The sequence below is a fragment of the Phanerochaete carnosa genome, assembly GCF_000300595.1.
Source record: "Phanerochaete carnosa HHB-10118-sp unplaced genomic scaffold PHACAscaffold_6, whole genome shotgun sequence".
NCBI lineage: Eukaryota > Fungi > Basidiomycota > Agaricomycetes > Polyporales > Phanerochaetaceae > Phanerochaete > Phanerochaete carnosa.
In genome coordinates, this window is record NW_006767633.1 from 103,964 (window position 1) to 126,573 (window position 22,610).

General features: G+C 50.7%; 6 protein-coding genes across 6 annotated transcripts; 2 read left to right on the forward strand and 4 right to left on the reverse strand.

The window, feature by feature from the left end:
• Window positions 1-3,386: 3,386 nt before the first annotated feature.
• Window positions 3,387-4,018, forward strand: PHACADRAFT_29181 (uncharacterized protein; the record flags this gene model as incomplete). Its single annotated transcript, XM_007396463.1, has 3 exons — window positions 3,387-3,522; window positions 3,585-3,659; window positions 3,723-4,018. The coding sequence occupies 3 exons, from the start codon at window positions 3,387-3,389 to the stop codon at window positions 4,016-4,018; spliced, it is 507 nt and encodes a 168-aa protein (XP_007396525.1).
• Window positions 4,019-5,032: 1,014 nt separating this feature from the next.
• On the forward strand, window positions 5,033-5,480 carry PHACADRAFT_209721 (uncharacterized protein; the record flags this gene model as incomplete). The annotated part of the gene is made up of 1 exon (XM_007396523.1): window positions 5,033-5,480. One exon carries the CDS (start codon window positions 5,033-5,035, stop codon window positions 5,429-5,431), a length of 399 nt encoding a protein of 132 aa, XP_007396585.1. The 3' UTR covers window positions 5,432-5,480.
• An 875-nt stretch (window positions 5,481-6,355) lies between these two features.
• On the reverse strand, window positions 6,356-8,264 carry PHACADRAFT_257353 (uncharacterized protein). Its single transcript, XM_007396524.1, has 5 exons — window positions 7,988-8,264; window positions 7,866-7,919; window positions 7,349-7,806; window positions 6,954-7,287; window positions 6,356-6,902 (listed from the first exon to the last, which is right to left on the reverse strand). The coding sequence occupies exons 2-3, from the start codon at window positions 7,916-7,918 to the stop codon at window positions 7,656-7,658; spliced, it is 204 nt and encodes a 67-aa protein (XP_007396586.1). The 5' UTR covers window position 7,919; window positions 7,988-8,264; the 3' UTR covers window positions 6,356-6,902; window positions 6,954-7,287; window positions 7,349-7,655.
• A 2,545-nt stretch (window positions 8,265-10,809) lies between these two features.
• Window positions 10,810-11,174, reverse strand: PHACADRAFT_209722 (uncharacterized protein; the record flags this gene model as incomplete). Its single annotated transcript, XM_007396525.1, has 1 exon — window positions 10,810-11,174. Exon 1 carries the CDS (start codon window positions 11,134-11,136, stop codon window positions 10,810-10,812), a length of 327 nt encoding a protein of 108 aa, XP_007396587.1. The 5' UTR covers window positions 11,137-11,174.
• Window positions 11,175-15,364: 4,190 nt separating this feature from the next.
• On the reverse strand, window positions 15,365-17,670 carry PHACADRAFT_209723 (uncharacterized protein; the record flags this gene model as incomplete). Its single annotated transcript, XM_007396526.1, has 3 exons — window positions 15,365-15,641; window positions 15,695-15,711; window positions 17,260-17,670. The coding sequence occupies 3 exons, from the start codon at window positions 17,668-17,670 to the stop codon at window positions 15,365-15,367; spliced, it is 705 nt and encodes a 234-aa protein (XP_007396588.1).
• Window positions 17,671-20,137: 2,467 nt separating this feature from the next.
• Window positions 20,138-21,776, reverse strand: PHACADRAFT_196318 (uncharacterized protein; the record flags this gene model as incomplete). The annotated part of the gene is made up of 2 exons (XM_007396527.1): window positions 20,138-21,268; window positions 21,327-21,776. 2 exons carry the CDS (start codon window positions 21,774-21,776, stop codon window positions 20,138-20,140), a joined length of 1,581 nt encoding a protein of 526 aa, XP_007396589.1.
• Window positions 21,777-22,610: the final 834 nt, after the last annotated feature.

Here is a 22,610-nt window from a genome sequence, read left to right on the forward strand (position 1 = left end):
CAGAGTTCCCGTCTTTGTATTGCAACGCAAGGGCGCGTAACACACTATGAGCTCCTCGCCTCATTGGGTCGGCCACTTCAGACCCTGGTCTGTCATTGGCGCGTGTGCGTGCGGCTCTAGAAGAGCCCGGTCGAGCTGGCCGCAAGGAAGAAGTTCGCGTGAGGGATGATCAGCAGAGGCGCAGTAAGTGCGAGAAGTAGTGTGAAGGTTGGCACGAGGATCTGCGTGAAGGCCGGGGTCAGGGTGAGGGTCAGTACAGGGGCAGATGCGGCACTGGATCACTGTCAGATGGAAGGGATGGGCTGGACTAGAACAAACAAACAAACAAACAAACCTACTTACTTAAGTTTAACTCCATCATGTTTACCACAAAGAATGGCATTTGAAGTTCTGCTTGCTATACTATTGCACTTGGTTGACATACCACTTGATAGCCAGACAAATGCAAACACACGTGGATGATCCCAGTAAAAGATGTTATTTATTCACTTTCATCTAACAATACTGCAGAGACGCAAATAAGTCAAACGGCAGCATAGACAGGAACCCCAATGTACTATCAAATATTCACTGACTTTGCCTCCACTCAGACCCGCAATAGTAACCTCACAGGAGCTGGTGAACACACAGTTTGGTGGGCCCCAAGCACGGCACCCGACGGGTCGCAGACAATGTGTCGGAGCCTCCATGCGACCGATGTCACTGGTCGCGGCTCCAGAAGATCAACAGCTGTGTAGAACCGGAGGGGAAACCCACAGATACCAGGCGGGAGACAGCTGGAACTGCGATCACCTGTGCGTTACTCGGAGGGCTCCTGTGCATTCGCTTGTATGATCATCAGTAGCAAGAATTTGTCTGGGAGAATGAATAGTTACACCAATGTCTTTGACAAAGCTGCGAGTTGTGTGCACGCCGTTGAACAGTCAGATCGCCAAGTGCTGCGACTGTGTTCTGCGCGGTGGCCAAAGGAGGAGTGAAGAGATCAGGTGCAAAGAAGCCATTGCACGCAGCGTTCTTCTGGGGTGGCTTCATGGAGCACGCTTGGCTGTGCCAACAAAAAATGAGGCAAAGCAGTCTAGACTCATTGTTTTGTCAGTGATGTCTCTAGTACATTGCGGGTTCGGAACATGCGCGCACCTGAGACTGTCGAATTAACGCCAGGAGATTTAGCAGCTGGTTGTGGAAGAAGCGGGAGGGCAGTGTTGAAGTCAGCTTTTGGCTTGGCACTCTATCTTTGATGCACCAATTTACACCGAGATCACCAATCCTTCACCGCAGATGCTTCAAAGTGTCGTGGCTCTGCGCCACAACCACGACTGCAGGCAGCAGCTGCGTTCCTCAACCTCTCTTTCTCAACACAGAACTTCACTTTATTTGAATGCTTCAATGCGATACTTGGCAATTTCAGGTGTGCTTCTTCCTCTACGATTGCACGTAGCGTCATCGTCACCCAGACTCTGCTCACGGCGCGTACTCGTGTCTTTGTCTCACCACCGTTTTCTATTTCTTGTATGCACAATGATTCCATAATCTCCTTTGTATTATGTCATTCTCAAGCTAGAACCTGCTGCCACTCATTACGTACTCACAGAATACCCCGGGGGCATTTTATTGGGTATGTTCTGCTTTGCACGCGGAACACATGGACGGATAGATGCTCAGACTTCAGGCCCAGCCACCACATGCGCATGAGAACACTGCAGCAACAGAAGGGCCGGCACTGCGCATAAGCATTGGTACGGGACCAGGTCAAGCATTGTGATTAGCAGTGCAGCGAACACGAGTATCATCAATCTGATGGCGTGAATGAGAATGACATCTGGCAGGTTATTGAACGCATCCTCTGCTTGTAACACTAGGCTCTCAAATACTCCAGCGTGCGTTGGAAAGTGGTGAATGGTTTAATAATGGTACGCAGAAGAGAGAGGATGTGAGCTTGAATGGATGGATAAGGGCACGAAGTCGATATTGTGCACGAGTGACGATCAGGAATTCTCGTTGTACACTATAAAATGTGTGTCCAAGTTTCTCTTCTCTGAGGTCTGCTACTGAGTAACTACTCGTACGTAGACTATAGTACCAGAATGTGAATGCTCATCTCACGGCAATCCAGTGCACATGTACAGATTTCCTATGTCATCCAGCCCATTGCTAGACTTCTTGTGATTCGCTGATTGCCATGGCCCATTGGGGCCCATTCATGTCTGGAAGCATGCGACCAGTGCACCGCTGATTGTGATGCTACTACAACTCTGGGGTGTAACCTGGTGCGAGAATTTCTGCATTCCTTCGCCTATTGATTGCATGGCCTTTATGACTATCCCGGCCTTGCTTTCAACGCTATCTTCTCCTCCTGTGGCAGCAATGGCATCCACAGCCATGCAGACGCTGGTGCCAGTGCTACATTCACGCCCAATCTGACTACGCTGATCTTACCACAACATGTGCAGTAATTGGTAGGTGGCCTATTGTTCTGCTCTTGCCCAGGTCACTGAGCTTCGAAAGTTGTCACAGACCACAGATCCGCAACGTCTATGCATTGGTTGCATCCAACATACTGGCACCCATGAGAAGCTGGTGGCGGCACAGGGCAGTGCACAACGGCGCTTTAGAAGCAACCAGTGATAACTATTGATAGGGGAGTGCACCATCAATTCAATGACTCATTCGTCTCCGCATGCTGGCCTTGCATACGATATCGTACACGTTGCACCTACATGTGGTGGTATTTGCACTACCAGGAAATAATGCAGTACGTCAAAAGGCTGTGTACCTTCATAGAGCTTTGCAGTGCATCTACGACATCTCCTTCTCACTTGTGTACAAGCTGTGCATGCATCCTATAAGATGTGCTATACTTGAGTGTTGTGGTAAAGTTTGCTTTCCTCTCCCTCTCCTGATCGTGGCTCTCTCTGAGTCTCATTGGCCACGCCTCGTCATGCTGCCGCTCGACAATTTTCCTCATGCGCATAGCTATCTTGAAGGCATGGTATTGGATAAAGGCCTTCCCGATCCCTTTTCCTCTTCTATGGCATTGCCAGAGAAGTGGGGCACGGTTACATATTTTGATGCAGATTCAGACACTATCTTTAGCCAGGATAAACTCACAGTTTACACGACGTTCAATGACCACCTCAGCATGAACTCATCAAAAGCATATATCGCAGAACACATTGTTAGCCCAGACTATCTGTTTTACTACTATGAAGTGTCCATCAATACACTCTTCTGCGATGATGGTTCAAGGTGAGCTGACAATTTAACAAGTCCTAGCTACAACTAGTACTTGCACTGATAGTGTTTTCTTGCTTGCTTAGTATAACAATGGCGTGTGTATCCAACTTGCCTTCACGGTGATCTTCAATGACGAGCGTTGTAAATACAGCATGGTCACTGAGAACTGGAGTTGCGAAGACCTACTACAATCCGGATCGCCGCCTGCAGCAGGCCTACCATACTCGGGCTATTTGAAGAAATTTGTAGCAGGCGCATCCTTCCTTCCTGGGGAAAGTACCATTGCAGGTGAGCTCATGGAGGTTGAGACATGGCTGGTCTAGTTATAAGCCAACTGCACATCCTTGCAGCAGGAGATATACTAGGCTGTGGATTCTCGCGCCCTGAAGATTACATATTCTGCACTAGGAATGGTAAACATATTGGTAAGACACCATTGTGAATAGTGCGTAGGGCTCGGGCTCATAATCTTCGATGGCGTATCCTAGGTGTTTCACAGGATGCCAGTAAACTCTTGAGCTCAACAATGGCACGGCTACGCCCGGTCGTCTATATGACCCTTAAGAATCATCACAACACACCAATTCCACCGGAGCTTCACTTGGGCACTACTGCCAACTTTGGGCAAGATAGTTTCGCCTTTGACATGGCACACTTTGCAGAAGGTTATCTCAAGCAGAGGAGACAGCGATTTGAGTGTAGTGCTGGGTCGTTACCCGACAAGATCATCACAATGATCACTATACTTGCTGCAGAAATCATTGTAGGTAAAGAGGACATGTAAGCCATTTCTTGTCTAATGTGCTATTGGAGTCAGCTCAAACACTCTATCGTAAGCAGTATTGGCCGCATCTCACTTCTGACCTTGCTTGCCATGGTCAACCACACCTGGCAGAGAATATGCCACCCTATGATATTCAGCGAGCTCCGCATTCGAACTCTGGCTCAACTTCACTGCTTGTGCGTCATTTTCAAGACCACAAAGGTCTTGAATTCTCCACACAAGGTATACATAGGTACTGATAGAGGTAGAGAGCCGGAAGATGGTAAGCTCCCTATTCCGAGCTTGGCATTAACTCTTTTGTCTGTGGGTGGCCATCTTCAACAAACCAACAATATCAAGTACACAAGCTGTGACTCGCGGTCTCCTCTGACTGTGGTACAAGAGGCTCCACCTCGAATTGAGGCTGCGATCCTTACCCTTCTTCATCCATTGAAACACCTTACCCGCCTACGCTTATACAAGATGAAGCTCAGATCTCTGACTCAGCTCCTCGGTATCATCCGCGCCCAGCCTCGGATCCAACACATTCACCTCAAGCTCATAGAGATCTTGCAGGCCATCAAACGATTCTTCTGGCCACCGAGACTCGTTCTGACAAATTTGCAGTATTTTGAACTGGAATACTGCTTTGTACCCGCAAATACAATTCTGATATTTGTCTCACTTCGACTCAGAGGCACACCAAACTTCACCCCTTCGCCAAATGGTGTCTCACAACACCACCCGCTACAGCCTGGCACCTCTCATCATCCACTGCAAATCCATCATGTCGATGAGAAGGCCCTGGTACAGATTACTCAAGCTCTAGGGCAACATTTGTGTAGTCAGCACAATCACTCTGACGGTGCAATGATATGCAAGTTTGGAGTCTTGGTTGCTCCCGCATTGGATACACCATTTCTGACCCTATTTGGTGAGGTTTATTGGGTGCCTGGACAAGTTTCTGTGACTCACACCTGTTTCTGGCATTGTCACTCATGCAGGCTGGCGTCCCTGTGCCTGTATCATTAAAATATGTACGGAGGACACACCAGGGTCAGGGGTACTCTTCGGCATATCAAAGAAGTCAGAATCAAGCTTGACATACTATGCAACACGGTCAAAGGCACTGCGCATGCACTGGCATCTCTCGATCGCTCATTTGCCGCAATATTCACTGGTGACAATCCTTCGCTCACATTTTCCTTCTGGATTGCGATTGGTCCGAGATTATTCGAAGGAATCAGGAAGGTCGTCCCTAATCCCCTGCAATTGCTTGAAGAGAAAGGGAGGCTAATTCTAGAGTTTGATGATAACCTGGACAATTGGTATCTGGAGCTGCTGAAGGACAGCAAAGAGTCAGATGTATCGGGGGACACAGACTCTGAACACGAGTCAGAGGACGATGAAGAATCGGATACTACTCCACAGTAGCGTTGCGGACTCTCCCTGCGCGTCCTGACCACGTCACCATCTACTATCTGCTTCGCACATTGCACTCCCTTCGCAAAATTCTCTCACTGACATGAATGTCCTGTTCCTCGCATCAACCTTTGTTCCCTCTCCCCGGTAACATCCCAACAGTGCCTCTGAGACAGCTGCGTATGGCACCAATCAGCAAACGCGACGTCTCCACTTCATCCTCGCAGCCGTCTCCAGATCCAGTGGCCATCCCATCGTGTCTGCGCAGTCGCGGTCGGCATACAGTGACCTGCACCACGACATCTGCCACCGCTGGATTGCCCGCATTCCTCACATTTGCGACATCCCCGAGCTGTTGGTCCCTTCTCTGTTTGCATATGGCACGCCAGAGCTCCCAATTTCGTGTCGCCCCAAAGAAGCACACAACACATGGCGTGCCCCTTGCGCCACTGAAGTCGGCCACTTTGGACATGGGCCTTGCGTCGGCATATGCGCGAGGCACCCTGGAGGAACCTAATCAAGCTGACCACGTGGAAGGAATCTAGAGATAGAGAGGGATCAGTGGTGGCGGTGGCACAAGAGGCAGCATGAGGGTCGGCAAGAGGGTCTGCAGAAGCATTGAGATGAGGGCGAGAGTTGGTACAAGGATGGATGCGGCGCTGGACTGCTGTAGACAGAAGGGGTGAGCTGGACCGCGAGGAACAGACCTACATTTTTCTTATTTAATCCTCATCATGTTCACGGCAAAGGACATTAGCCACAGATCTTCTTGCTTTGTTATCGTACTTGATTGATGTGCTTGGCTGCCAGACAAATATTACAAACATGCACAATTCTTTACCATAACCAATGGTATATATTTAATTTCTCGTCTACTAGTACTGGATAAGAACGTGAATCAGCAACATGAGAATGTAGCCAAGCATTTGAGCGCACCATTATATATCCACTAAATTTGCCTTCGTACGATCCCGCATCAACGACATCGCAGGACCTGGCGAGCACCTGGGTGGCACTACCATATGCTCACGGTGTAGGGCGAGTATATAATCCAACGAGCCGCAAGTATGACGCCTGAGTGGTTGGACCTTCCGTGCCATGGATGTCAGCCTTTGCAGTGCTAGAAAATCGAGGATATATAGTGCAAGATTCTGCAAACGTCCGCAGACGCCAAACGAGTGACAGCTGGATTTGCGACTACCTGTACAACGCCCAAAAGGCTACAATGCGTTCGTGCATATTATGAATGATAGAAAGGACTTGCCGGCGTAGATGGACAAAGAGGCCAACATCTTCGACAGGGCGGCGACCTATGTGCATGTTGTCAAGCGGCAGGATTGCCAGGTTCCGTGATCGAATTCTGCACCACGGCCGGACAAGAGGCGAAGAGTGCGAAGAGGCCGAGACGAATGGTGTTCTTCTGTGGTGGCTCCGCAGGGCACGCTTGATCGTATCACCGACATATGAGGCGCGACAGCCTAGTCTTGTCGTTTTGTCAGCAACGCATTTGGCACACTGTGAGTTTGGAGCACACCTGCGCCTGAGGCCCTCGGATTGACATAACACACAGCCGTGCGCAGATTCTCGGAGCGATGCATAACTGGGTCCTCACTTCCCCGAGGCCCTGAGAGGCACCGTTCTCCACTCTGGCCGGTGACTCAAGGCCGCCGCGCCCGTTGCTGCACCACTAAAGGATTTGCGCTGAGTATCGTACAAGACGGAACAAAGCATGTCAGATGGATCGTCGTGCTTGCCGCTCGCTGGTCTTGGCATCGTACACATCTCGTAGGCAGAGCGCTTGGGCCGAAGGAACGAGTAGTGAACTGCGGCCGATCGCAAAACAATGGTGAGGGTTGGGCACAGCAATCCTGGCAAAATATCTTGTCAGAAGTGGTAAGAAACTATGAGTGCGTGCTTTGGATAGCATACCTATGGATAAATATGAGCTTGACTCATGTACTCAACCTCAAATCCGCCTCCGTGACAGGCCAGGTGCAGCGCATCATCGAAGCAGTATCAGGCACACAAGGCAGATTAATCGCCACCAGGGAGGAGACAGGCGACGATGGGTAAAGTCTGCTAGAGTTGCGGTGGTAAACAGTAAGTTGGCCATTGGAAAAGCGCGGCTCCCCATGCTGGCTGTAAAAGTGTTCTCCTCGTTGCACGACTGGATGCCCAAAGGTCGTGCTCAAGAGCAGTGGCAGGTGTTTGATTGAGAAACATAGTACCTTGAGGGTCAGGCCACCGTCTGCAGCTTGCTGCTCGTACGGCACAGAAACAAGGGTGCGACAATAGTCTTGAGCTGGAGGGCTGTGGCAGCAAAGATGATGTTTGGCGGTATGACGATAAGGGAGCTGAACTGGATATATGCGGTTACTTCAGTATATCTGGCCATGGAGCGACGGTATTAGTTGTCAAATGGCAATGCGAGCAATGTGCAACTTACCGGATGGATGCGCGTACCGCTAGCCTATCACATGTAGTATGTCCCACCAACATTGCTGCAGAGCTGGCGCGCAGCCTGTGCACAAGGCCGGGATTCAACGCAAAAGAAGCAGTGTGTCACGTACCAGCTGGAAGCGCAAGCCCCCAGCCTGCCAGGCGTGCATCCTACATGACCAGCTCCAGGGCTGGCGTGCACACGAGGTCAGCATGTGCAACAGCAAGTGACAAAGGAGTTGGCAAGACATTGATGCGTACAAGGTGCTATATCACGTAAGCTGCAGCTGGGGCTTGCAAGGATGACAGGGCCCATGGAACGTGGAAGGTCGAAATCACCATCGGCAAGCTCATTTGCAGGTCTTGTGGTGCCGTGTCGTGCCGATTGTTGCAGTAAGGCCAGTTGGCTGTCAAGCTTAGGCCAGCTTGGGTCGCATTGAGGAGGCAGTGGAGCGAGGAAGCTGGGAGATGTAGTCTGAGATCGCTGCAGAAGATGCATTTTAATTGCCTTCAGCTGGCAAACGCCAGCAACACAGAGGTCCAAATTTGGATGGACCTGTTGTTTGTTGTTCATCGTTCAAGCTCAAGTTTCAAGGCTCTCCGTCTCTGTACTTGTCCGTGGAGACAGCAAGCAGCAAACAACACGGACAGTGGAGCATGCGAGGCTGGCCTTTCTGTGTAAATGTAGCTACTTGTGCCATGTAACTATACGGGTGCGAGATACTTAAAACAAGCGGCTAGCCCTACTAATCTGAGCCACCTATATCCAGATTTCCAAGTCCACGACCATTAACTCCAACACTTTCCCAGCCGTGTGCTAATCCAATATGTTTATGATGCCCCAAAAGGCGTCATTGTAGCCATGACAAACAGCTTGTCGCAAGACGTATAAACCACACATGTGACAGCGCGGAGAAAACGGGTGTCAGATTATTGACCGCATGTAAAACGAGAAGATCCTCTGGACAGTAATCGTGACCGACTCGAGGTTTGTGCACGTTGTTGGGAGGGATGTCTGAGGGTCAAATCAGGCTGTCGTCACCAGTACTGCATGGAAACCTGAATCAGCAATGGGAGGCCAGCTCTTCGATGTACCATCAGATGACCACTGTAATTGCCTTTGCACAGCCCCGTGGCAGCAACAGCGTAGGAGCCGAGGAGCATTCAGGTAGACAGCACTTTGGTGTGTTTGCAGCACGGGCGGGCACGTAATCTGGCAGGCCTTGGGTAAAGTGTCCAGGGGGTTGGCGGCAACGATTCAGAGCCTTCATGCAAAGGATGTTGCCCTTTGCGGTGACAAAAGTTTGAGGGCAGCGCAGGATCCAGTGAAGGTCCATAGATGCTGGGAGAGCGACAGCCAAAATTGTCCGTGCGATACTCGGAGGACTCAGATGTGTTCGCGTTTAGTATCAACGGTGGAAAATTTATCAACAATTTGACAAAGCAGCAACTTGTGCACGAACCGTCGAGCGGTTGGATTGCTACGACCCATAATTGTGTTTCGCACTGCGGCCAGACAACAGGTGGAGAGAGCGGGCCCGAAGAGACCAAGAGACACGGTATTCATTTGGGACGGCTTCGCAGAGCACGCATGACTGTACTATTAAGATATAAGGCAACGCAGCCTAGTGACATTGTCTTGTCAGTAATACATTCAATATGTTGTGGGCTCGAGACATACGCGCACCTGAGACTGATGGATCAACATGGTCCAAGGTCGTACACAGGTATTCACAGCAATACGTTTTCAGAGCTACGCCTCTCTGGGATTCCGGGAGTTATCGTTTACCACCGGTCAATGAACTGAAACAACCGCGTCCCGGCAGCATTCACTGCTGCACAACCGGAGGACCTGCGTTGAGCGTCGTACACGAGGGAACATTACACGCAAGTCAAATCTTCACGCTTGCTGCGCAGCGATCTCGACACTGGACATTCGTAAATGGAGCGCCTAGATCGAAGGAGAGCTGCAGAACCTTGGCGAGGCCTGGACATAATGGCTTTGGTAAGATCTATGGTTAGGAATCGTGCAAAACCACAGGTACATGCATTAAACAGCGCACCTAATGGCAGGGCCATCTTTGATTTGTTCATATGCTCTCCCTCAAATTTGCTTCGGCACCGAGATAGCGCTGCGCGTCATCGAAAAAGTGATTCTCGGTCTATAAAGCAGAACAGAAGCCACGAGTAGATGGACAACAAAGGTTGAGTTCGCCAGAGGTGCCGCAATGAACAGCGTAGGCCACTAGAAAAGCGCACCTGATGGCGCCGGCCGCAAAAACACCTTCCTTGCGCCCGGAGCTCATATTCAAGGGCAGCACCTTCGGCGTAATTGAGAAACATCTTCAATAGGCGGCAGAATCGACAGCCTGTCGCCTGTGCAGGCCAGAAACAAGGGCGTGATGATAGTCTTCTGCTGGAGGGCTACAGCATGGAGGGTGGTCTTCGGCGGCATGGCAGCAAGGAAATCAAACCGAAGGCACCTATCTGCTTCTAGTCATGGAGCAACGACATGGGCTGTCAGCTAGCAATCCGAGGAATGCGCCACGTACCAGATGGACACAAAGGCCCCTTAGATTGTCCCACCAAGAGCATTCACAACCGCGCTAGGCCGGTGTGCGACGACGAGTGATGAGAAGTTGATAACACAGAGGTGCGAGATAGGTGTCGTGTCGCGCAAGGACAACAGTGTTGGGGAACGTGGACGGTTGAAATCGCGGTCGGCGTTGCATGTGTGTGTTCAGGTCGTGTTAAGAAGGTGGCCTGCCCTAGATCACGTGGTTGCCCTGCGTGCCACATTTGGAAGGTATAGTCGCAACTGTCCAGAGACCACGGCAGCCCTCAGCCCGAATCTATCTGTCAACTACTGCGTTGGTTTTTGTGCAAGAGTATCTGTACAGCAAAAATATGCGGGGACGAGAGGAGCTCTCAGATAAAAACGACAACAGCTCCTAGCCGTGCGGGGAGCCTTTCGAGCACAGCAGCTTGTGCAAAGAGATCATCTTGTGGTTTGGCGTATGATAAGTGCGTTTAACCCCAGTCTCCAGAGACGCGAGGTTTGCATACACCTCGAGTGCTTGGCCAATCGCAGCCCAGTCAACCTTCTGTATCTTCTGGACCAGCATTGCACCGCGAATCCAGGGCTGGTAGTACTTGAGCTCGAGCCTGACGTGGCAGACGGCTGCCGGGAGCAATTTCAGGAAGGCGAGGGCCTGGCTCAGCCGAATAGGATGGGAGTGATGCACGGATGCGTCCATTGTGAACGTGACAGATGTCATGTGTGCGCATGAGGACAATATGGGCAGACGAGCTGGATATCGCTGTCAGAAATAGAACTGTAGAGGTCAGGCACCACTTGCCTGAGCCAAAATCTGTGTACAAAGCGCTGCTATACAAGAGATGGAATGCCCAGAGACTCTGGCTAACCGCTTGCGTGAAGTCGTTTAAGACAGGCTGGAGACCATTCTCATAAGGGCTTGGAGACTGTGCAGTAAGACCCTCGAGTGCTGAATGGTCTAGTATCATGAATATGTGTAGTAGAAGCCTCGGGTAAGCATCTCTCATCTCAAGGTTCTTGACGACGTGTTGTGCGGGGCACGGCAGCACGGCGCTGGGATGATAGAGGCCTCCAAAGACGAAGCGTGCCCACAGATTCAAACAGCCACAGGAGCGAGTCCACTAAGAATATCGAAATGCGGTGTACTTCGAGGAATACAATTGTCCGTCCTGCGGCCTTCAGTCGCAGCATCAAGAGAGACTCCTCTTCGGCAGGGTCGTTGATTTTCCAAATAGTGAGTTCGCGCAGTAATGGCAGGTTCTCAATCAGTTTCAAGCAGTCAAAGGACAGGATAAACAGCGTGAGATCAACGATGTTCAACAGGATGCCCTGCGTCAATTGGATGCCCTGCACTGACTGCAACACGGGCGCAATATTGTTCACCCCTGCGAGTGTAAAGGATGCGAAGAGGTGCCTCGAGCTCCGTGACAGCCAGCGTCGGCATGTCAGTGAGCAAGCTCTTCAGAGCTCGCCTGTCGGTGCTGAGCTCGTCAATTATCTTATCCACTAGTTCCTGCAGGAGTCACTCAACAAGTCCAGGAACCACTGTGCTGCCAACGTGCTGATCACGCCTGGCCATGAATCGTCCAAATGCTGCGGTGCAGTTCAGTGGGCTATTACATCGGCAGGAAGGATATATAGCCGCTTACAAGGGTTGTGGCGCATTTTCATAAATTGAGACGGCATGTGCAGCGTCTCTGGAAAGGAAGAACAACCACAACAAATTTCTTGAGGAGCGCCCCTGAGAACGTCGCATCGAACGTGCCTGCACCGTATCCCGAGTTTAGAAGGTGTGATCACTCTGTTTGACAAGCCATGGTGCCCCAACAATAAAGCAATGCGACGCGGGTCAATTATATCAGATAGCGGGCTTCAAGGTGTATTTCTACATATCATGAACAATCTCTGATCAGATGAAGGAAAAGGCGGTGAGGATTAATAGACGGTCACCAGTGCTCGGGGTCATAGTCTTCAGTGGTCACAGACTCCAACCACCAGCTTCCTCATTGAACTGCGCGCTGCAGACATCACTAGAACACGACTGCAGTCTTGGGGCACGAAGATGTCTCCAATATGGGCATATCTTCTGCAGGATCTCTTTTGGCCTGTCATCAGTCTGCTCGATGCCGCCGACCTGTATTAGGCGAGCCTCATCTGCCACACCTGGGTGCCCTACGCATCCGAACACCTTCTGCAGTGAGTCGTCATGAACCACACAATCCAATACAAATCACTCGCCTCACCTTACACATATAACCCGATGTGGCACAACTACACAGTCTTCCGTGATCTCGTCACACACTCAGAACACCTTCGTCGCTACGTCTGCAAGCTCCACATCAAAGCTTCGTTGAAGGGCTCGCCCAGTGTGGTGCTCTGTATGTGCCGCAATCTGCCACGGCTCGAAGTGCTATATCTAGATAGAGCCTTTCTCGCTGTGTCCATCGAGGAGCATGCTGCATTTGGTGGAACGCTCAAGCTGTCTGCATCACACATCGATCCGTTGCTAGACATCCTTTTGGTGTTCACTAGCATTTGTCATCTGAATATATCAGACACCCGGAGCTCTATGAGTCCAGGTCATGTAGTTTCCAAGGCTCAGCCCCAGTCAGAAGTCGATCTAGTAGAAGACAACCAAAATGTAGTGTTGGTTGCCGCATATATTCTACTATGTAAATGTGGTCTGGGGACACATAACGCTATATGTATTCGTCGCTCGTGTTTCTGTAGCGTGTATCGTTATCTAGCGGTATCTAGCGCTGTATATTTTCTCCGAAATAGGCCCTTGCATGCACCTAGCCACAATATAGCATTCTATAGCCTCACCTGCCTGCACGCATAGCCAGATTGTTGCACTACATAGCATAATCTATCCGTGTTACATATGTCCACATAGCATAACTTAGCATAATATATCATAATGACCATATTCGGCCAGGTCCAAGTCTTCCGAGCACCTGCGCGCAGTGCACTGCAGCCCTGCAGCCCTTGCCCTATGCCGCCCTACGCTGCTCTGTGCCCTCCGCACGTTTGTCAGTTGAGAGGATCAAAGGGGCCCTTGCCCGCCGCCTTCTAAAAACAGCACGTTAGTCGCATGGCGTTCTCTGGGCTGGTACGAGACTGCTAATACAACATACCATTGCCCGAGCTTTCCTCTCGTACTCCTAGAGGGGTCAAAGTTAGTCAACCATTGGCAGGGCATCGTTTGATACACACCATCTTGCGCTTCTTGTCATTTTGAGCTACATCATTCCAGTAGGGTTTGAAGTCAGCAGCACTTCCTATGAAGGTTGGGCATGGACAAAAATCAGCATGTCGTAAACTAGAAACATGCAAAAACTCGTTTTCATTTGAGAGGTGAGCGCCCACGCAACACATTGCCTGAGAGTGCCCAAAAATACACACAGATGCACAAACGTGAATGTACATGCACGTACATGCACGCGCATGCACGAGGACGAACTAAAGTGCAACGTCGCCAAACTGGAACTGGGCGGCGGCGTAAATCTCGAACTTGCATCAGCGCTACCGTACGGGCCAAAGTGCATGTAGGTGCACTTTCTTGCGCGTCGGTGTTCCAAAGGGTATCTAGCTGAGTACATATCATGCGGGTTAGCTGTGCGATTGTCAACATTTTGCACCAGCGTGCACAAAGGTGCACTTTGTAATAAGCTTGCGCACTGCCGTCATAGCCGCCCAACGAGTTTGACATGGGCGATAGCAAGTTTGATGGGAATGATAGCGAGTTTGACACGGTCGATAGTGCACGTACGTGCACTTTTGTGCGCAGCTGTGCATCACCATGTACATTAGCACACCAAAATGTGCTAATGCGCACAGCTGTGAACACAGTACTATAGTAAGTGAATGCACCCTCACTTGTTGTCAATCATGCGCGGCGAGAACCAGGTTTCCATTGCGAGTTTTGATTTTTGTCCATCAAAGACTGTGATAGCTTCCACCGGGATTGGACGCACACCAATCAATCCCACAAAGTGTCCTACAGGTCCCAGATCAGCGCGAGAATATCCTACACAGAAGACAAGATACTCATCGCGCGGTCACCAGAGAGTTCTCATCGAAGTTCAGTGGTTTCGAGCCCTTGCCGGATGCTCTCTTGTGGTGGGCAGCATCTGGCTGACCTATCGACTGTAACACCACGTTCGTACTCCCGGCGGCTCCAGTTGTCGGCTGTTGTCCAGCTGTACCGCTTGTGTCGTCACCCTGTATGATAGCCTCAGTTGAATCCAATCGATTATTGGGCAGTTCCATGGCATCATCGGTAGATGCATGACCCTCGCGTTCTGCTGGCCCCGGCGTTGGTCTTGGTGTAGGTGTTCGCTCAGGTCGAGGCCTGTTGTCTCCATCGAATAATGTATGCCTAGAGTAAAGGTAGATTAGAACAGTGACAAATGAGGGGCTTAAACCTACAGTGGATTGACTAATTGCCTGATTGGACGCAGCGTGCCCATCAAGTCTTCAGCTTGAGCTCGCGGCAGCAGCTGCAGATCCTTATCCTGATTTATTGATGGATGCTGGTTACCTGCATTGCGACGCCGTTTGGGTGCACTCGTTCCGTGATCGTTTGAACGCCGCTTGCGCCGCGTAGTGCCAGTAGAGGCATCTGCGCACTCATCGTCGCTGGTGTCTGAGCCATTTGAGTTGTCTGCTGAGGGCTTGGTAAATCGCTCCCCCAGCGGCGGACGTGGTACAGGGTGCTTCTGTCAGTGGCCGGGAAGTGTGTCGATGGCCAGACGCTTGCTCTTCCAGCCGTCGGTGCACAGCTGCATGAACTCAAACCGAGACTCAAGCTCTGATCGCAGAGTCTCACGCTGCTTCAAAGTGGCTTCCTTCTTCCATGTCTTTGGAGGGAGCTCAGCTCGGTGCTCTATGAATATAAGAGGATTGTAAGCGACATCAAATGATGTATAAATTGTGCGACAGCGGGCTCAAGCTACATCAAGGTCATCTTCAGAGATGTGTTTGCCGTTGCAATCCGTTAGGTAGCCAAAGGCCAGCTCCTTGTTCACTGACTTTACTGACTCGGCTTCTGGGTCACTGATGCCGCTGGCCATGCGCTTCGCCTTCGTGTACCGCTTCCAGTCCCGTTGATGCCAGAACTTTGCATTGGGCTGGTCGCCCTTGTTCTCAGTAGGGACGATGATAGTCCCTGGTGGGCCTGTCGGCATCTGCATGGCCTGTACGGGGGCATCCTTGATGGAGCCCCTGAATGGAAGGCAGCTGAGCGTGGGACATTAGTTCAAGAGCGACAGACTTACTCGATGCTCTTGACAGCCTGCATGAGGCTTTTCAGTTGTGTTCTTAAGCCTTGCTGAGCATGCTGTAAAAGGAGCAGAGAAGGGATGCTCACTGGATGCTCGCAAGTTGGCTGTATAGTGCCTGGTTTGTTTGATACCCCTGCTGGTATGTCTCAAATAGCTGTGCATATGTGACGTTGGCCGTTAGCAATGCATCGTGCGTTGCACTGACAAGTAAGCTGTTATCAGCCAACCGTGACATGAAAATATCCATTGACAACCTGCGAGGGCCAATAGGAAAGGCTGTCAGTATTTGTGGCAGCCCTGTCGAGCATGTATGTGTGCTTTCTCTATCATAAGATGTCAGCTGGGTAGCTTTCAGGTCTCTCATTAGGGACAATAGCGTTTCTGGGGGAGGAATCAACGACATCTCTGGCAGGTAATGTGTTGGTTGGATTTTTGGCTTGTGAAGGTGGACAAGACTGGCTCACCGCCATTGGAGGAACCCAACAAGTCACCTGAAAATGACGAGTCCATCTTCCAGACTTCCAATGCAGCTGTGCAAGCAGAGTGGGGAAAATGACAGGTGGTGGTGCTGACTCAAACGAAGGCTCCGCAGGTGGGCAAAACGGCGCACCAATCTTGTGACCGTGTTGAAACACGTGCACCATTGGGCCCTCACTTTCATTCACCACAACAAATCCAGCACTCCACACCAGAGCATGTCTGTTAACGTCTGCGCAAAACATGCGAGCCCATCATTGCATCCCATACAACAGTCTGTGTGTCAATCCTTTGGTAGTCATCCTACCACGCGTTGAGCACAATACGGTCAGTGTTGGCTGCAATAGACACTCCGTTGCACTTACCTGGGTTGTGTAATTGCGGAGCTTTGTTCTCAGCCTCCACCCAGATGATGAGTTTGTCGAGTTCTTGGCAGAGAGGCAGAGGGAGGTGTGGGTGTGGGTGAGAACAATGAAGGAAGCCCAACGAAGGTTTGATTACTTTCAGGGTTACTGCTTCTATTGCCTGTCCACAAAAGCTGTGCGCAATTCACAAGGTCTCATACCAGACCAAAGGCAGTTATATAGTAATAGAGACAGAAGTACAAATGTATTTGGTAACAACATACAACTACTGCTACTCTGGATCTTCATCTAGATCTGTGGGATCATTGTCGCTGGGAACAGTACCAGCTAATGACATAACATCAAGGCTCATCTTCTCCAGCACAAAGTGACGGCCACGGACTTGGGTATCGAGTACTTCATCATCAATTTTGGGATGTGGTATCATACCAACAACAGACTTGATAGCTCGTGCATCAATAACTTAAAGACCGTCCATGCCGCGATGCTTGCAGGACCACACAGTACCAGATGATTTCTCAAGCAGATCTTGGTCTGGTGGCCCCTATATAGAGGCCATTGCAAAGCCTCGGGGTGTATTGGACAGTGGGGTACACATTAGAAAGTAGTACTGAATTTTGGCAAACTCTGTCTTATCGTCAAGAGTAAGCTGGCCAGGCAGAAGGGATTATTAAAGGGCATACATATACACATATCGAAGCACAGTAGAAGACGTACCTTTACCATGCGAGACATGCGGATGTTGTTTGTGTCCTTGCCTTCATCGCCCCATGCAGAGCGAGCTGTTTGACCGTTGGGCAAGCGCAGCCTTGCCCAGCGCGCAAGCGACGGCTCGTTTTGCCAGTTGTTACTAATAGCAACATCCTGAGACGCAACAAAATTCCGCGTCACCTCAGCTTCCGCTGTGGGGAGGGTGGAAATTTTCTGTTCATGCTTGCGCAGCAGTGCATGCTCACTGTCTAGTGGATGAGCACCTCGTGGGAGGGATGGCGGCTCTGGCTCGACTTCGGGAAACATGTGCTTGATAGCGTTGGTCTGACAACGTCGGAGGGCACACTGAGCAAGGTTGGCAAATGGCTTCGAGGGTTGGCGGATCTCTTTTCCAAGATTGCCGATAGCACGTTCCATGGTCCACTGTGCTGAAATGCCATACAGACCAATGCAAAAGGTCTCTGGGCCGGTGTGAATCATAGCATGGATGCTCTGGCAGACAAAATGGAGCCGAGCACCTTCTCGTTGATAGTAGAGTCACTCGTACTCTTCCACAAACTCAATTAGGAGCTTGTGAGCTTCTGTAAGCTGGGCTGCCGTGATGCAACATTGGTATATCAGCTGTACACCACGCACAAGCTTGCAAAAGTTGAGATAGCATCTCATGGGTAGGACACCATACAGGAGTCCAGGAGCAAGGCCGTATACATAGGTGAGATACTCAACAGCCTTGTATCCACTTGAGATCTTTTCAGCAGGGTTGCACGGTGGTCGATCAAAAGAACCTGGAATGTACGGCGTCGCATCTGCAACTAGCTGACCGTGAGTGCGCCAAGCTTCCAAGTTTTGGAAGATGGCCCAATCCCAGAGGTCCTTTTGGTCAGGTGCTTCACATGCTAGAGTGCCGTGCCATAGATGGGTGAACAAGTCTGTGAGATTGAGCGCCACAAAATGCATGATGTCAGGAGGAAAGCAGTTTGGGATTCCAAAGATGCAGCTGCGGGGGAATGCGCTTACGATGGATGGTTTTGCAATGCCTGTTGCAAGCCGCCGGTCCTTGTACATCGAGATTGTGGTAGAGTCTTGAAGATATCTTAGATTTTTCCGGTATCGCTTGGCAGCTTCATCTTAAGAACGAGGCCCAGTGAAGGTACGGAGGTTAATATCATTGTGCATTGATCCAGTGACATTGTAGTTGCCACCTGGTTTTAAGCACACAGGAAAATAATGGCCCGCCCGGGTTTGTGACGTCCACGCATGGGACAGTACAGTCGGCAGCCAAATCTCCCAGAATGCCCAACCAGACCATTAATGAACTGCATACCAGGACTGTCTGCAGTGAGATACGCAAGGAATAGAGTGGAAAGGAAGAGGCGGTCAGCTGCAGCATCCCAGATTGCCAGACTCCCTTTCATCAATGCTGCGATATGATGGCATCAGCAAAAAAATTAGCTGATTATCTAGAATGGTCAGGCCATATAAAGATACCCATGAATGCAAATTAACCCATTCTGGAATCACCATTGCCATACTAGATAGAGCACCTGTATGCTTTGCACAGCTTATCAGTCTGAGGAGCTTCGCCATTCTGGAAAGGTTTACCAGCCATGGCAGGGCATTGCCAGCGAGCGCCGGTCTGGGAAACAGTTGCCAGAGTGCTCAAATGAATTGGTTCAATATTCAAATATATTTGGGATCAGCTCGCACATGGAAAATTGAGAATCAAAAATGGTATATTTATGAAGCTACACAAGATACAAAGGTTGTAGCTGACGCCCCTTGGAGCAAAATTTTGGCCCATGTTGCTTACCAATATGGCTTAGGTGAGCCACAAACATGAGGTTTCATGAGCGCGAAGAGCTGCGGATCATGAGACGTACCAGAGACGCACTATGCTATGTGGGAATGAGAACCCTTGAGGTCGGCAAAGAATGCATCAGCATGTGATGCGCAGAAAGAACAAGTAACTTATGTTCTATGGCTGATGCCAGCATGTGGTATCAGCTGCACCTGTGAGGCTCCCGAGCATGTTGCAGATTGTGTCGCAGGTGGCATGATAGGAGGGGCTCAGGGTGACAAGGGCATGGTCATGGTAATGGTGTGCAGGTCGTCTCTTGGGTGGGCAGCAATGTCTCGCATGAGCCTATAGGCAAGAGTTGTGGTCAGTCGAGTGCATATATGCACGTTGCATGCACTATATGCATCGGGATACCACATAGATAAGCTTATATGCGAACTTACATGCTTATAATATCACCTCGTGCTCATGTTATAGCTCCATACAGGGGTGGGAGGAGGTGCCGTGGCTACTGTGTGTGTGGTCAGTTGTGTGAGGTGTCAGCAGAGTACTCACAACAGGGATCCGCACGCACCTCGGCATATGGCAAGTACCTGGTGCAGACACCCATGCAGCGTTGTTACGACAGCGACGGAATGGATGTCCACAGGTGTTCGCGGATGTTCAAGCTCACCAGCCGAGCTGGCTCAGGGCTCGGACTCGAGCACAATGGTGAAGAGGAAGTAAAGGGTATGAGGAATGGAGAGGTGACGAAGGCCCTCCATAAGTATCATGACATAAAAGGAAATGTGACTTTAGGGGAGGTCAAAGGAATCTTGTGCAGTCGTCGTAGAGGGGGCCGGAGGCGAAAGACAGCGGTGACATGTCTCGCCGCAGTGACGTCACATCACAACCGGAATCTGGGGGACCAGGTCATGGCATGTCGAGTTCTATCAGTATGGGACCCGAATTGTAATGATATACCGGCATGAGATGACATGGCAATCAATGGCCATGCAATATCAGCAAGGTATTGCCCGATCTTGCATTGCCAGCATCCACCAGGCTGCTAGACGCTTGCATAACAACCCATCGTTGGCCTACAACCTATTTTTTTGCTGATGGGAAGCCGGGGAATAGGAACGAGTCGATGTTCTTCGGCTTGTTTGGGCCCAGTATAACACCTCTGATAAGGACATGGTGCTTTTTGTAGCGAGAATCTGGGCTTCGGTCAAGCAGAACCCAGATGTACATCCAGCAATCTGACTGCTTGTTGCAATAGAGCTGTGCACCGTCGAGCGAGAGCATGAGAGTGGTTGAGTTTTTGGTGATATCTCCACGGTTGACCGCCTCGATGTACTCGAAGCCATGGATCCAATCGTTGAGCTCAAGAATCTGGTTGCTGTTCTTCCTCAAATCATCGAGTACCCACTTTGTACACTGCTGACGGTACTTCATTGCAGAAGCACCTTCATGAGATCGCCATGCTGCCTGCACTTGCGGGCCAACTGGATTTGTTAGGAATTGTTGACGAGCCTTGCGACCTGCACTTGATTCGACACCTGGTCTGTTGTCCCAACGTGACTCGCCACATCCGGGACACTTGTCGAGCTCAGTGAATGGGCCTGTGAACCCAACACAGCTGTTAACACACATGTCGGTGAACAATGGGTAAACTCCGCTAATCTCCCGGACCCTGCGCTTCACTTGATCAAGGGAAAGCATTTGGAGGTGTGGCGGGGTGTGGGCAATTGACTGTCGGACACGCTCGTAGATATCATCCGCAGCATTGTCAAGAGACAGATAAATTTCGATCAAAAGTCGTAGTACATCGTTGCTGAGATCTAAAAGCTCCTGAGGCGGGTTACGAAGGCGTTCTAATGCCTCCGAAGAAAGGTTGTTGTCATCAAGGGAGGCAACAGATAGCATGTCGATGAACTGCTGCGCGATTTTGAGAGTTTCGATGCGGAGAACGGGCAGCTCGCCGGTCTCCTCAGAGGGGAAAGTGTCCGGGTCTAGTTGCTCGTCGGCCACCGTAACGTGAAGCACAAGCGTGGCAAGGGATATCTGCTCTTGGAAATCCTCTTGGACGGCATCGAGTCTGGTGCTGTAATCGTCTGGCATACCAGCGAGGGAGTAAGGCTCGATGGAATGTTGGCGGAGCAGGCTATCGGGCACAGGTACATCGTAAGCGTCCGTATTGTGGTGATCATCTAGCGTCGACATAGATGGGTCTACCTAGCAAGTAGCGTGGCCTGGTCAGAGACTGCAACAACGGCAGATTCTGAACACACACCTGATCATGGCTGCCAGGAGATCTATCCCTCTCATGCACATGAGGCAGAGCCCCCTGTGCGCCGCCTTGGAGACCCTCGCTACCCTGAACTTCTTCGTCGTGACCCAAGATAGATAGATTGTGTCCTTCCGCTTCAACTCCATCCATGACTTTTCTTCGCTTAGAATGAGATGACTTGTGCGAGCGGTCCGTGGACGTGCGCTTGCGAGAGCTTGCAGCAGTCTCCTGAGCCAAGTTTGCATTCTCGGCAGATTTTTGAGCAAACATGGCTTGAAGTGCAGGTGTGGCTAGATCAAAAGAAGGTAGGACGGTGCCGGATATTGCCTTGACTGCATCCTGGTGTCGTCGATAGGTTGTATCAGCGACTTCTGTCGGAATCTTGCAGTAGATCCCGCAGTGGCATATACGAAGCCGCTGATCTCGCCTTGTGCTCGGATCCTTCGGAGGCATGATAGAGAAGTTTTCTGGGAGTGTAGAGAAGTGCCGGTTTGTGGTAGAATACAGCTACGGAGGCATTGACACAGCTAGCTCGCAGTCAAGGCAGTCTGAAGCGAACCGTGTCAAAGCGCCCGCAGCGAAGACAAATGAGGGCAAGCAAAACAGGAAAGGAACCTCTTGAGGGCAGCGCAGAGGCCAAGGCGACGTGTCTCAGTCTGAGGCAGCTCAGGTCGCAGGTTGCTGGAGAAGCAAGAGGGCTCTAGGCGCCACAAAGCTACATGGGCGGTAGGTTTCGCTAGATTGGTCCCAAATACATATCAAATGGGGTATATACAGCTACATTCTGCTACATTCCGCTAGATCGCCTTTTGACTGGGGCTCAGCGGTCGGGCAGCCGCCTATATGGTGTAGAAGAGGTGACATTCCGAGAGGTCAATAGCGCCACCCTGGCGGTCCTGCAAGTCCTCTTCGAGCCCACGACGCTACAGAAAATCACGCTGCTCGGGGAGAAAAGTTGGTACTGGCAGAGCGACAGCTTCTTTGTGTCGTTTAATGTCTTTCTGGAAACAACCTGCCAAGGAATTACGCATCTGTCATTGAACACTGGATACCTCGGGCGCGGTAAGCTCGTACTTGTGTAACTTGTCAGTCTGATCTTCTACACTAACAGGCTCTATCATAGATGGCTGCGCTCTCACTGCGCTGCGCTCACTTTCCCGCCTCGAGATTCTCGAGTTGAATATCCCGCGAAATCTTATCCTCTCTGCGTCGGTACAGTTTGACAAGGCACTCGCGCATGCACCCGAGACACTGAGCCACCTGCGTCTGAACCTTTCACCCATGGCA